General features: G+C 41.4%; 1 protein-coding gene across 3 annotated transcripts in view; it reads right to left on the reverse strand.

Annotated features, from left to right (window-relative positions):
• Positions 1-228: 228 nt before the first annotated feature.
• The window catches only part of SLC25A12 (solute carrier family 25 member 12), a 106,996-nt gene continuing 91,249 nt past the window's right edge, over positions 229-15,975 (reverse strand). For all 3 annotated transcript variants that reach the window (XM_079925259.1, XM_079925258.1, XM_079925260.1), the window contains 5 exons: positions 7,584-7,724; positions 5,612-5,750; positions 2,895-3,053; positions 2,695-2,785; positions 229-1,401 (listed from right to left, as the gene is read on the reverse strand). In XM_079925259.1, coding sequence (XP_079781385.1) covers positions 1,203-1,401; positions 2,695-2,785; positions 2,895-3,053; positions 5,612-5,750; positions 7,584-7,724 — 729 coding nt within the window. In that variant the 3' untranslated portion in view covers positions 229-1,202. The remainder of the gene's footprint in view (positions 1,402-2,694; positions 2,786-2,894; positions 3,054-5,611; positions 5,751-7,583; positions 7,725-15,975) is intronic.

Here is a 15,975-nt window from a genome sequence, read left to right on the forward strand (position 1 = left end):
GTCAAGATGCATGTTTAGATCTAAATTAGCAATCACACCCTTTGGTGAGTGACTTTTGGAATAAGTTTGTATTTGGATTCATAATGAAGAGCCTAGACCCCACCAAATTATGAGATACAGCTTTTCTCTTTCTTCTGCACTCCTCTCACTCCACCACAGCCCTTTCCAAATCAAATGATTTCCTATAAAAGTGGGAAAGAGGGAAACCTGATCATTAGTTATTGGGAATCGGTAGTGAATCAAAATAAAAAGTACTATCGGTACCTTTATGAAGGAAAATCCAACTCCATGCATACATTTTGGTGTGCATTTTATTTTTGATTGGAATCATATCCATATGAAGGAAAATTGCCAAAGTATTCTTTACTCTTTTGAAAGCTAGGCCCTTGCCTTGCTGTGTCAGAGGAAGGCAAAACGAAGCCAGTAATGCTGGAGACATCCCTGTTTCCATATGCACACTGGCAGGAGAGGAGCTGTCTAGGAAATGCCTTTTGATTGATGAACAGAGGAGAATCTATACACACGTGAAATATAAATAGAAACCTATCAGTACACACACAAGTCATTAACCTGGTCCTCCGGCATCCACTGGCATGCATCTGTTCCAAAGGGTCTCTTCTTCAATGGTCTCAGCACTTTGTCTCATTATGCCTCTTATCAGCAAATACCTTTTTATTCCAGAAGGGAAAACAAGCTAGGAATTAAATACATCCAATACTGAATGCTTTATTTCCGTAAGTCACCAATAAGAGAATGAATTTAATTTCAATACATTTATTTTCGTGTAATTCTTAATAAAGCGCTTTCAAAACATTCTGTACATTTCAAGCCACTCAGAACCGCATTACATTCTATAAATGTGATTTGTCGGGATGAGGTGCCAAGATGTCTCTGTACAAAGATGTACAATATGTACAGTCACTGTAAGTGCAAGCTGTGCGAAGCGGTCTAGGACAGTAACTCATGCCAAGGCTTAGAAAACGTTTCAACACATAAAACTAAAGGTTCAAACTGCGTTGTATTTTTTTTTTTCCTGGGCAAATGATTAGTTTATAAACAAATATATGTATATGTCATATAGAAAGAATAGTTTGACCCCTCAGCTCAGTCAGCACCATGCAGCTGACTGGATGCGTTACGGGGCTGCTCTCCTAGGCCTCTCTCTCTAGGGCGCCGTTTTGCCGCACTCGATGGTTGTCTCATCACTGAGCTGCCGCCGCCACCTTTGGCTGAGCCACAGCAACACTAGGAGGTTTAAATTTGGGGAGATAAAGGCCAAACTTGTTTTCGATGCCAGCAAAAGTGGCTGTGGCGAGTCTGTATCCGCCGATGTGGTCGGGATTGGCAGGAGGAAGGTCTGCGATGCGCGACTTAGGTGTTGGTTCTGAGCCAGAGGGTTTGCTGTTGATAGGGAAAGCCAATGGTTAGTGGGCTCGAGACTGATAAAGATGGAAAACTACTGAACACTTTCAATCTGACCCGCATGCCTCAAAGAAGAGTGTCTGTCCAATGAGTTCCTTGTCATTTATGCTGCATTAGTCATTATTTATAGCTACTTTGAAAGCAACACATTCACATATTTGATTAAGAGAAATGGCTTCAATTTCATATACATATATAGATCCACAGAAAAGAGACCAGAAAAAATACACTCAAATATCACCACTCTGGGAAGCAGGAATACGGATGATTTTCTCTTTTCGTTTTCCCAATTTTTTTACACTAAGCATAAATTAATCGTAGAAAATTTACATCTTTCTTTTATTTTGACATAATTTTAAAAGCTACCTTTTAAGGTAAGAGACTCACGAAGGTTATTACTAAAATTACTTAAAGAGAAATAGATATAATGCTTACTTTTCCAGGATGTAAAAGTATAGAAAAGCCTGGAATTGTGAGACTGCTGTTCTTACTTTCTTTGTGTTAAGTCCCTCTACTTCTTGGTTCAACAGCTAATTCCCTACTTGGCTTCTGAGCAGGAAAGGGGTTCACAGGTTTATGAGGAAAAGACTCAGATACAGAATTTGATCTTCTGCTGAAAAGCTGGTAATTGCTTCCTTTGGGTAAAACCTTCGCCAGCAAATTCAAGTGATTCCTCTTGTCCACAGCACAAGCTTCAAGTACTAAGCTTCAAAAGGCCCAATTTCTGGCCTAAATGTCACCAGTGATTTTGTCCATGGGCATAACCTCTCTTTGAATTTTTTTTTTTTTGCAGTAAATCAGTTCTAAGAATGTCTATACCTATCTAAGAATAAATTATGGTGAATAATGAAATCTTGGGGGTGTGAAAGGGCTTCACTGAGTCTTAGAAAGTTTACAAAAGTGTAACTAATACAAATTTATATTACTTCTGGAGAAAAGGCCATATATAATAAAATCCAAATAAGGAGCTAAATCCATGAAGCTCAGTATCTGCCTACACGTAGAAGACAGTTCTTCACGTTACATTTTAATTTGCTGCCTCCCTAAACTTTCCCCAAGTAACTGCTTAATACTTGTATGATGTCACCCTGCCAAGGTCTTACTCCTCCGACACTGAAGCTTCTCAAGTCCACTGTCTGTTTTAAATGTGTTGGTCCTGCAGGATCCTCTGTCCTGTCAGTTTCTGTTCCAAAGCTGCCTTAGTAGGCTGAACAAAGACCTGTTTGGGGTTTTGGTGCTTTCTTTATAAGGGAGTTGAAAAGCTGCACTTACAGGCCTCCAAAATCAATGTAAAACCACCGCTGGAGAAGTTCATAGGTGACCAAAGTAACACCAAACTGGGGAGAGGATCGAAACACTCGAGCTGAAAGAGAAAGACTGGGGCAGTCAGCAGCAGGATGACTACGGCAAAGACAACCAGTAATGGGACCAGGACCCCAATGCCAGCCTTTCCACATGGCCCCAGCCCCTACCTGCGGTCCCTTTCCAAAACGCAGAGGGCCCTTCTTCCCGGAGTATCTTCCTGAAACAGTCGATGACACCACTGTAGGTCGTTTGGCCAGCGCGGGCGGCCACCTGCAGTCTTGTCTTGATGACATCAGCAGGGGTCACCAGAGAAGCGGCAGGCACACCTTTCGGGAGAAAGGCACATTTAATTCATCCAAAGTGCCTTAACAAAGGAGAGACATACTGCTAAAACTAACAATACAATTAGCAGCTTTAACTAGAAGCTTCTTAAATAGATACCTGGGTGCTAATGGAAAAAGGATCTATAAGCCTATTAGCTGCTTCAATGGGGTCAGGGCAAAGCTCTTTTTTTTTCTTTCTGAATTAGGAAAATCACTCTATATTGCATGATCCCGAAGAACTGTGAGAGGAAAAAAATGCAGCAACATGACTAGGACAATCCCCAAGTGTTCTTTAGGTTTCAATTATTTTACCTCCTTTCTTTTCTTAAATAAGATACAGTATTTTCATATATAATAGAAAAAATGAGGATAATGCCAATTTAATGAGCTGCTAAATATATCTGATACCAAGCTGTAGTGTTTTTTGCTGATTCCTGTCACCTTACTGTGCAAGGTGACTATCAACACTCATATATCCACTCACCCGTTTGAGGGGCTAACTTGAGAGCTGACTGTGCCCCTTTCAGACATGCTTACATGACAGAAGTCATTACAACTGAAGCAGAGGAGGCCAGGCAGGCAGTTAAGGAACGTAAGGGAACTGATCATGAAAAGGCCTTGTCATCCGTCCCCTGTGCCCCAGCTCCCCGGGGCCATGTTAAGATTCAGCAGCAGCAGGACACACGAGATGGATTTCACAACCACACCTTTCACTTATAAAACAAAACAGGGAACAAAGGAGCAAGATAATCTTCCTCAGGGGGAAGAAATTCAATTTGGCCTGAATATCACCAAATGCTCACTAGGCAGATGGGGCCGTGACTCTGCGGGGGGGGGTTCTGTTAGAGACGAGGCAAACATCCCCCCGCAGAGCCCTCTACATTGTTCAGACAGAACTAGGTAAACTGCCGCCTTTGGAATGTTCTGAATTCTGAATGTTCTCAGTGCCGGCCAGCAAAGCTTTACAGGTAAAAATTAGAACAATTCATCTCTCATTCTGAAAACTGACATCGAATGTCTGTGGGCAAGAAGCTGGTGCTGACAGTTCCATGAAAATGTTTACTTGGTTCCGTCAACCACTGGCAAAACGTCTGCCCATGATAAGACTGTTCTTTGCTGCTGCCTGGACAGCAGAGAGAAAAGACTGGGGGGAAGATTTGCTGGCCCTCACTTAAAATGGGGAGGCTTTGGTGAACACCCAAAAGGAACTGTATGAACACTCGGTGCCAAGACTGAGCAGGCAGCTTTACTGGCTTTCAAATTATAACTGCAAGTGACTGTCCCAAATAAGGGCTCAAGGCTCCCTGGGAGAGTTTCTTGATCATCACAAGTCATTCCCTATCATTGTGGATGAGAAGAGTAACATGCCCACCCGACACCCCTGGAAGCAAGGGCTCCTGCCACACACCACACTCCAGGGAGTGCTCAGGCTATCCTGCTGTGCTTAGCCAGCAAACCAGAGGAGAAGGTGCCCAGTGAGCCACACAGCAGTGCCAGGAGCCAAGTGGTAAGAGCCACCCTAAGCACCTGGGGACAGCCCTGGGTTTGTGCTCATTCACCTTGCCCGTTTCTCTCCCTGACCAGCTGTAACGGGGAGCAAACATGCGCCCTTTCCTTCTTCTGTCACATCCGAGGGCTGGTGCAACAAAGGACGCCTGGTCCTCCCCTTCTATCCCGAGTCAGCTCCCTCACAGCTCAAGAGGAAGGCTGGAGCATGAGATCAGGAGGAAGTGTCTTAGTACCTTCCTGCACTTGTTGGGCTCCTCTTTCAGATGGAATCTCTTCTGTGCTTAAATCCGGTATCTTAGACCAGATGAGGATTTTCATTCGTTCCGTTAACATTTACTGAGCTCCTATTATTACTATGTTGGCCACGTAGGGAAGGCAAGGATGAACAGAGTGAAACCCCTGCCCTCAAGGAGCTTCCAGTCCAGTACAGGGGGTAAAACTTATGCAAACAACCATTAATACAAGACAAAAAGTGTTAAGCGACAGAGAAGAGACGCCAACGGAGTGCAAGGTGTGTGCTGGGGAAGTACGGCTCACTTTGGTCTGATGAGGACAATGGCAGAAGGAACAGGAACAGCTTCCTGAAGCAAACTCGATTTTGAGCCAAATCGTGTTGATTCCAATATACAGAATTAGAAAGTGAGAGCATGCTTAGACCTGTGCGTCAGGATGAGGTACAACAAAGCAACTGGTTTGATGAAGAATTTTTCCACCTTAATGCTTAGCTGGCTGCACCCAAGGTTTCAGGGGTAGAGGAGGCTAAGGAACACGTTACTGATGAAAGCCCAATTGAGATGGGCAGAGCTAATTTGGCTCTAAGTTGCTAAGCTGCATTAAGCTGTTTATCCACATTATGCAAATGAAATTAACTCTCATCAGAATTACAGCACACCTCGCAAAGGAGAAAAAGGGATCATATTTAAACTAAGTCAGATACAAACAATAACCTTTCCAGAAATAAAGGGGGAAAGCACATACAGATTCTGTACTTCTTAAAGAGAATGTAGGGGGAGGCGGGGACTCTTTTGGTTTAAAAAAAATATTGTAGTTACCTGCCATGGCTCCAGCTGTAAGGAGATATATACCTCCCACGTGTCCGTGTTCATCAGCCAGAAGTAGTTTGCAGTGAGCATAAACAGGAAAATAGATTGCAGAGAAGGGAATGTCTCGGAGGAAGCACGCTTTGGCACCCTGTCACACAGTGAGGAAACAGTGCAAAACAGTTGTGTAAACAAGGTGTGAATGCCCACCAGGGATCCAGGGTGACAAGCCTGAGATGTCCCTCAAACAGCTTTGGGACTGATGTGGAAGGGAAATGGGAGAACCAGCCGGGCACAGGGAAGTAGAGAGACACGGCTCAAAGTTTGAGAAACACTGGTGGACCCAGGAGTCCTAGAGTTAGTTAACTGGGTAATGATGGTATTCTGACAACTAAGCATTTTCTGGCATTTCCAGTATAGATTCAGATTTTAAGGTTAATAAAAATTCAATGCTCAAATCTCTAGGCTGCTTGTTCTGTTTGGCTTTGGTGAGTGCCAGGGGAAGGGCGTGTGGGTGGGAACAGACTTAGAAACCCAAAATTAATAGCTTGATTTCAAAGCAACCAGCAAAGGCAGCCCCCAAAACTAACAAATTACCAATTCAACCCACCTCAGCTTTGAGTCCCTGAAGTACCAGGTAAGAAGCTATGGACAGGAGCAGTGGAAAAGGAAAGTGACTATTTTAGGGAAGGGGAAAAAGAAACCACCAATCTTCCCTCCTCATTCCCCATGTCCTAAATAGCAGAGGACGGAGGAAACCCAGACAAAATATTTTAGCAGGAAATTTCCCTGGGAGTAGAAATCCAGCCAGGTACAGCTTGTCTCAGTGACTGAGGTCGCAATGAACACCTTCCTCAACCCCACTATTCTACTCCCCAGGCTTTAGCTAGCCAGGCAAAAACTCCGTCTTTGGTACTTGTTTCCCCGATGGCTCTGTTTTTAAAAGACAAACTCAAACATTAAAAAAAAAAAATTCCTGGGACTCTCTGAAAGATGATACAGAGAGAAACAACTTTAATCAAATCAGCTCTCAAAGGGAATTCCAAAAAGGATGGAAGCTGGGGGCAGAGGGGAGGGAATATGTACAAAACTCTCTCAGGATAGGCATCATTGGTTTACTGGTCTCCTAAGAGCCTGTAGCTGTGTGATTCTAATCTAGAGAATTTCTAATTTCCAATTTGTAGCTACAGAAGCCAATTTACACATTTCTACTGTGATGGATCTATAAATAAATCAGATGCTGTGGAAACACAGTTGTCTATAAAAGCTAAATTTACGTATACCCCCTTTATACCAGGCAAAAGAATAGAAAGAAATATTCTTCCTTGTTTAAGAAAAATAATAGCTTCTGCTCCATTACATCTGATGTGTAATGATGGGAGTAAGTACACCTGTGGGGAAGGACTCTGTTGACTGGCGTTTTGCTAAAGTACAGTACACCCTGGTTTGGTTTGGTTTTGTGTTTTTAAATGGAATTCATTATTGACAAATCCCACCACTTAACTTCTTAAAGACCTGAATCCTACCAAACTCTACTACTGTTTCACTGTGGTCAAATTATTAAGACAAAGAGAAGCTCCTACTGGGAAGATAACAATAGAGATAACTCAGACTCAAAATAAACGTAAGACTATTTTGAAGTCCTAAACCAGCCCCAAAAGAACACCAAAGAAACTTCCCAAACCCACCATCAAATAAAAGGCTGTGAGCCTGCAGCCAGCTGGTCTGCAGGGCTGGCCTCCCTGCTGGCAGCTTCATAAAGGCCTGAAGATGACAACAGGAGAGCGCGTTTGTATATCCCAATGCCTCTAATAGAAGTGTCCTGGTTTTTCCTTTTTGTTTGATTTTCTACTCCAGGGACCACCCTGCTGGACAAGATTCCTTTTCCATTTGGCGGGGGAGAAGTCTGGTTCCACATTTTTTCACATTTCTATTGAGTACATTGCAACCTCTCTACTGAGATAACCCAAGGGAATCTACTCACCTTATACAGACCAAAGAGTCCCAGGTCCCGGAGCACATTCAGGGCACTGACCCTGGGTCCTGTGGTGATCTCTCCAGCTACCTGCAGGCGAATCTTGACTATCTCCAGAGGGTTAGTAAAGATGACCTGAGAGCCACCAGCCTGCAGGCAAGAAAGGAGAGATAGAGCAGATTTCCAAATCAGCCCCACCAGAAGTACAGGCAAGAAAAATCCGGAGATGCCTCCACACTGTACCACTTTACGCTTCCCTCTTCACGGGGGAATGAGAGTCTGATGCTTTGGCCTATGCTGGAGGGGCTCACAGGGATGGCCCGAAACTCTGTCTCAAGCTTTGTTTCTATTTGAAATGTCAAGAGTGTTTCCCAGAGCAGTCTTTCCAGGGTTAACCCAGCCATATGCAAAATGGCAAAACTAATAAACTCATTTGGAAAACAAAAGTGAAGCCAGATGTGGCAGCACGAGAGCCAACGAAAGGGAAAAGATGGTAGAAGATTGACTGGTATCTTTTACCATGCTGGAGCTAAAATTCGGATCTACAACAGTTTCTTTCCTCTTCTTAGCAAGCATTCTCCTTAGCTCAACCACCTGCTTCTGCTTCACTGGATTGCAGAGCAATTAACACAGAGGTGTTTCTGCCCCACGGAGGTGGCTTAAGTCAAAGGGGTAAGTCTCCTCTAGTTCAAATTCTAAAATGTACTATCCTGAACAAAACTCTGAGACAGATCTACAACTACACCCACACAAAAGAAGATAATTTGGAAGGACAATTGCAGTATCATTTCAAGACCAAACCAGAAACACTGTTCAAAGACAGAGCTGGAAAATGGAACATCTAGTTACCATGAAAACGAGGGGGCAAATCAAAGCCACACTCCACACTCTCTAGTGGTGGGTGACTGACAGAGATATTTGAATTTGGCTAATGAAAGTGTATTTGCACCTGAAATCTGTTAACTAGTGGTGGGGGGGAAATGTTTAACAAAACTGCTACCAACTCCTTTTTTGGTTTCTGTGAGAAAGAAAAAAAGTGTTTATGTGTATGTGTGTACATATGGATATATAAAAATAAATAAAAATTTAAAAATATATATATACATCTCCATTCATGAAGTGAAAAAAATCTCATTTCCACATCTTCATCTCAAGTGTAGCTGTTTACATTATATAATCAGAACCACATTCGTATAATCATAATACATTATATAATCATAACTTCACTGTAATAGCATGTCACATGTGAAACAGGAAACGGGTACCTCACTGGTGATTCTAATTCCACAGGTATGGGTGGACTACAAACAACACCCATAGAACTCACAAGCAGGGGCTTCCCTGGTGGCGGAGTGGTTAAGAATCCACCTGCCAATGCAGGGGACACGGGTTCGAGCCCTGGTCCAGGAAGATCCTACATGCCGCGGAGCAACTGAGCCCGTGCGCCACAACTACTGAGCCTGCGCTCTAGAGCCCACGAGCCACAACTACTGAGCCTGCGTGCCACAACTACTAAAGCCCGTGCGCCTAAAGCTCGTGCTCCGCAACAAGAGAAACCACCACAATGAGAAGCCTGTGCACCACAACGAAGAGCAGCCCGTGCTCACCGCAACTAGAGGAAGCCCGTGTGTGGCAATGAAAACCCAACACAGCCAAAAATAAATAAAATAAATTTATAAAAATTAAAACAATGGGGCTTCCCTGGTGGCGCAGTGGTTGAGACTCCGCCTGCTGATTTAGGGGACGTGGGTTCGTGCCCTGGTCCGGGAAGATCCCACATACCGCAGAGCGGCTGGGCCCGTGAGCCATGGCCGCTGAGCCTGTGCATCCGGCGCCTGTGCTCCGCAACGGGAGAGGCCACAACAGTGAGGGGCTCGCGTACCGCCAAAAAAAAAAAAAAAAAAAAGTAAAAATTAAAATAAGTTATAAAACAAAAAATACTCACCAGCAACATTCAATGCCACCTCAGTACTCTACCTTCACCCACACTCCCGTTCATTTTTTCTAAAACCCACAGCCCTCCCAGACCTTTTCCAAGGGGGAGCAACAAGTCCCAGCCCATTCTCCTAACTGGCCAGGGGCTATAAACCAACTAAATACTCTTGTTCCAATCCTGATCCCTTATTCCTATCAACATCCACAACTGCCAACAGTGACACAAGATTCCTTTCCTCTTTGTGAGGATTCCTCAGGGCCCTAATCCTCTTTTTGTCCACCAAGCACAGAGGGTGCAGCAATTTGCTGTCTCTCTGTGGACTTCCTGCGACTCCCAACTCTACACAATCCAGACCACTGGCACACAGGCCCCTGAATGACGACTGACCCAATTTTACATGTTGGTTTGCCTGTGTTTCTCTCTCTTTTAATCTAGGGCACTGCGGGCAGGAGGAAGTAGTTCAATGTTTCAATCGAAGCAAACAATACTTTCAAAAGGATTGCTGGGTGAAAAATTATGTCAAAATGATAATCCAAGTAATTGCTCCCCGTAGCTAGCATTAAAGACCAAACCAATCGAAAAAGTTTACTACTTCCCTGAAATCTCTTGTTTAAATAATTGTTGCAAAGGCTATCTTTGGGGAAATGCTCTTTATGTTCTAAACTAAAGCAGATTAAATTAAAAAAAGAACCAATTTTTATTATAATCCCCCAAATTTGCCACCACCAGATGATGTCAACCCCTGGGCTCTACTCATTAAACATGGACGTTATGTTTAAATAAATACAAGGTTCTTTCATGTTTTTAACCATTAGTAAATTATAACATCCTGCAGAGCAGGAATACTCCAACTAGCGCTCCCCCCAGCCACAGCTCCCTCCTCCTCGCTCTCTCACAGACCCTTCTGGAAATAACTGCCAGGTTACTGAGGTTTGTATTTCTTTAACAACTCTTCAAATTTCTTTCCACGGGTACATGTAATAGGCTTTCAATTAGAACAGTACACAACTAAAAGAAGGACACACAAACACATTAACCACTGCACGCTTTGAAGATCTGTTACCCAGCACATATACTAAGTCCCAGCAACGCACTGGAAACAACCACAAAACTAAACATATATATATATATATGAAATATGACAAATGAGTGTGTAAACAATGAAACAATGACACTATGATCAAGGCACACACCGTGAGTTTGTTTCACACCTATGTATGTACTCTACTATGACTGAAGGAGAAAATTTCTACCAATTTCATAGTCTGTATATGCTTTAAAAATTAATGATCATTTTTAAGAACTTTATGATAGACCTGGGAATATGTAGACAAATATTATTCCAGATGAAATGGAACAAGACCCCATGGGGCACTCCTAGGTAAAAATCCTTTCTGGGTCCCCCGTTTCTAGTTTGTAGGAAATAGGCTTCATTCAGCCTCCTTGACCTTCCCATAGTTCCAAAGGGCAGATTCAAACAGTCGCTTTTCAGGGAAGGGAGGGAACACAGAAACAAAGCAGGAGCAATCAAGAAACAATACTGCAGCCATGGGGCGGGGTCCTGGTGCCTCCGCAAGGAATATACATAACAAAATACCTTTGAGTTATTCTGCAGGAACTAAGCCCCCTACCCAGGTGGAGGACGGTAACTTCAGGTTGAGCACAGGATTCCTGGAACACTGCCTGGTTATCTCACCACCAACCAATCAGAAGAAAGGTACACAGTGGAAGATAAGGAAGACTCTGACCCCCCTCCCCAAATGATTCACCCTTTAAGAACTTTCACGGTTGAGCAGAACCTTTGAAGTTGGTTTTTGGACACGAGTCCGCCTTCTGCCCAGACTGCCGGGCTCCTAAAGCAAACTTTCCTTTTCCAACCAACACTTGCCTCTCAAGTACTGGCTTTCAAGAGGCGAGCAGCTGAACCTGACTTCAGTAATACAGAAACACTGAGTAATAAAGATTGCTATCTAATTTGTCTAAAACTTTGGATATTTTATAACACTTGAAGGAAAACATACAAGGCAAATACAGATTGTCCTTTTTTTTTTTTTTTTTGTGGTGGTGTGTGGGCCTCCGTTGCGGAGCACAGGCTCCAGACGCGCAGGCTCAGCAGCCGTTGCTCACGGGCCCAGCCGCTCCGTGGCATGTGGGATCTTCCCGGACCGGGGCACGAACCTGTGTCCCCTAAATCAGCAGGCGGACTCTCAACCACTGCGCCACCAGGGAAGCCCCTCAGATTGTCCTCTTTTAAACGCTGAGGTTAACCACTGTCACACATATTAAACTGGGAACAGGGGGCAGGGGGAATAAGATTTGCAATTAATTCAATCACTCTGATAAGAAATGTAGTGACAAAGAATGAGGATTATGATGTTATCACATCCTTAACTTTTTCCCCTCTGAGAAACAAACACCAGGAAAATATCATTTTTCCTCTATATTAAGATGCTACTGATTATTAAGTGATATCATGAATTTAATAACAGCTTTCCACAGGGGAAAAAACACTACTTACAGTAAATATAATCACTTAATATACAGAATTTCAGAAATGCTAAATTGTGAAATAAAAATATAATTTTCAATTTTAAAAGTACCTGTATTTTTACAAATATGCTAACGTTTGCTATTTTAAAAAGCAATAAAATTAAACAGAAAAAAAATTTTAAAAGCCCATAAGTAAACAGTTAAGTAGAAATAATTATATGCTCTTAATAAGGCAATAAGATTAGGTAATAAATCATGCCAAGTGACATAAACAGAACATAAAGTATTAGGTACCCATTGGTTACAAATATATCAAAATTTACCTAAGTTTATCAAAACCAGAATAGCTTTAGAGATGAAAACATTGGTTGCTCCCCTGGAAGGAGAAATAAATAGCTAGGAGAAAGAATTTGCAAAGCATATGCTGTTATATCTTTTAAATTCTGAATCATATGAATGTATTAACTATTCAAAAACAAAAAACAACCCCCGCCACGAGCACCACAAATAAGAAACAGAACTGGCCTTAGAAACAATGGCTCTTTTTACAGACTAGGTCCTCTCTCTCACATTCTTCCCCATGGTAAACTTGGTAATTCATACACTTTAAATGAATTTTTAAAAACTAGTTAGCACTTGTTATCTGTGGATCCAAAACTTTTAAAAGGCTTACCAACATACACATATATGAACATCAAAAAAATCTAACCAATTAAAGCTAGTGATCTGAAATAATAGACACCAAGATAAATAAAATTTCAGGTTAAAGCATGATGATACGCAACTATAACATAAATATATATGGACGTTTAATGTGTGTGCATATGTATGTGTGTTCATGTAAGTATGCAAGCATAAAGTTAAGACCACACTGGTTCCTGGGGATGGGAGTGGGAGAAACTATTTCGAAACAGCTCTTTAAAGAGATGTGCAAGCTCAGCTTGCCAAGAAAGACATGGCTTAGGGAGCTGGCTAGCTACCAATTGTGGCTCCCAGGATTAGTAAATGCTCCAACTAACAAGTGGACCTCTTGCTGCACCTGTACGGGCATGGGTATGGGTGTGTGTGTGCGTGCCCATGTGCACATATAGGCCAAAGACAGAAGAGTAGAAAGATTCCAGGTTTGGAAGGCTGTTGACCTATATGGTCGTTAACTTTGTAACTTTAGATAGGTCATAACCCTTCCATTCCTTGGTTTCCTAATATGACAACAGAGATTCCAACAACCTCACAGAGTTCTTGTGCACTAACCTAAGGTGAGAGTGCTACGCAGATTGAAAACACCTGCAGCATAATGGGGTTACATCAGTCCTTTGTTGAGCAATAAATACATTTTGAGTTTTATGACTTATCCATTCAGAAGTATCTACTCCCTGAAAGAGGTAATGTGATCAGTCAGGTAAGTGCTCTGGCTAAGTTTAACAACATAAAAACCAGAGAGATGATTAGAAAATACATGTAGGTCAGTCCCTTTAGACTTTTGAACTTCCTGCTTTGCTGACTCAGAAAGACATTAAATTTTTTCCCACTTAGGTTTATGAATGTGTCTAAAAAACTCTATATCATCTTTTTCTTTTATAAAACCAACACAGAGACTATTTAGATAATTAATAGGCAAGTCACAGCCTGGGAAAAATATTCATAACACATACACCTGACAAAGGACTGTATCCATGATTTATAAAGAACTCCTACAAATCAATAACAAAATATGAATAACCTAATAAAAATAGGCAGAAGACTGGAACAGATACTTCACTGAAAAAGATGTAAAAAGCCAATAAACACATGAAAGGATGCTCAATATCTTTAGTCATCAGGGAAATGCAAATTAAAACCACAGCAAGATATCACTTCACACCAAGCAGAATGACTAAAACAAAAAGACTAAAAATATCAAACATTGTTGAGGATGTGGAGTAACTGGAATATTTGTACACTGCTGAGGAGACTGTAAAATGGTCCACCCACTTCAAAGAACCAACAGGCAGTTTCTTTTAAACTGAACATACATCTACCCTAGTCTACTCTTAGTCACCCAAGAAAACTGAAAACATATGTTGACAAAAATATTTGTACAAGAATGTTTATAACAACCTTATTTATAATAGATAAAAACTGGAAACAACCCAAATGTCCATCAATAGAAGAATGGACAAGCAAATTGTAGCTAATTCATACCACGGAATAATACTCAGTAAAATCAAAAACAAACAAAAAACCCAATACTGATACCCACACAATAACAAGGATGACTCTTGAAAACACTCTGTTAAGCAAAAGAGGCCAACCATAAAAGAATGCATTTCGTGCGAGTTGTTGATATGAAATCCAAGAAGGAACAAAACTGTTGACAGAAATCAGAATGGTGGCTGCCTGGGGGAGGGGAGGAATGACTGACTGGAAAGAGGCATGAATTAATTTTCTGGAGTGAAATGTTCTTTATCTCACTCTTGAGTGGTGATTTCATGGATGTATACAATTATTAAAACTCATTAAGCTGACAGCTAAGTTTTTTTAATACATTAATTATACCTAAATAACATATATGTGTATATATATTCAGATATATGCTAAATTTCTATGATATATATCTATGTAATATTTTTAAAAAAGAAAGAAAAGCCACTACAAAGTTGAATGGTCTCATCTAGATTTACTTTGACACATGGAGAAGGCCTTGATTTGATTCCCTAAGACAGCATCATAGAACAAAAGGAGTTGGTCTTTTCTTTAAAATCAAAATATTTGGGTGTACATGAAAACTGCAGCATATATTAGCTGTGTGATTTGGGGTGAGAGTTAGCCTGTCTGACCTTCTGTTTCTCATCTACCCATTTTATAGGAGGTGGTAATAGTGCATGTTAAGGTAATTGGAAAAATTCTAAGTTGACAACGAAGTATTGATATTATTCCTGCACACAACAGATACCATAATTAAACACTCAATTTTATATATATATATATATATATTTATTTAATAAATTTATTTATTTTCATTTATTATCTTTGGCTGTGTTGGGTCTTCGTTGCTACCCGTGGGCTTTCTCTAGTTGCGGCAAGCAGGGGCTACTCTTCGTTACGGTGCACGGGCTTCTCATGGCGGTGGCTTCTCTTGTTGCGGAGCACGGGCTCTAGAGCACAGGGGTTTCAGTAGATGCAGCTCATGGGCTCTAGAGCACAGGCTCAGTAGTGGCGCACGGGCTTAGTTGCTCCACAGCATGTGGGATCTTCCTGGACCAGGACTCAAACCTGTGTCCCCTGCATTGGCAGGTGGATTCTTAACCACTGCGCCACTAGGCAAGCCCTAAACACTCAATTATATTTATGTCTGATATGGACATGTAATATATGTATGTGTAACATATATGTATACATTTATACACATATAAAGGGAGGCTTTCTAAGAGAAAAATGAAAACATATGGCCTGACAAGAACGGCTTACCTGTGAGAACAATGAGAAAAATTATTTGAAACCTACTGTTACACATACATTACTCATAAGCATTCATAACAGATATTTACTGATTAACTGTATCCATATGCATACGCTCTCATCTCATCCCCACCTAAAGAAGCGTGGAGAGATTTAATCTAAAGTTCGAGTTATAGATACAACAACAACAAAAAAATGTATCACATCTAAATCATAAATTCTGAACTATTAAGTCTTTTTTGAGAAGATTTTAATATAGATATAAAATACGTTTGGTTAATGTTCCCAATGAAGATTTAAAATTTGAAAACGCACACTCTGTTTATAATTCTGTTCCCAAAGGTTATATCTATTTCCAAAGTGAGAAGCTCCACTGTGATTTTCTGCTGCCCTTAGAAAGTGAGAGCTGCTTGCATTTCTAATCAGGAAGTCAGAGCCAACAAAACTTCCATCTGGTTTAAAAAAGAATGTGCATCATATGGTCACCTTATCTATGATAAAGGAGGAAAGAATATACAATGGAGAAAAGACAGCCTC

The sequence above is a fragment of the Stenella coeruleoalba genome (genome assembly GCF_951394435.1).
Source record: "Stenella coeruleoalba genome assembly, chromosome: 6".
Lineage (NCBI taxonomy): Eukaryota > Metazoa > Chordata > Mammalia > Artiodactyla > Delphinidae > Stenella > Stenella coeruleoalba.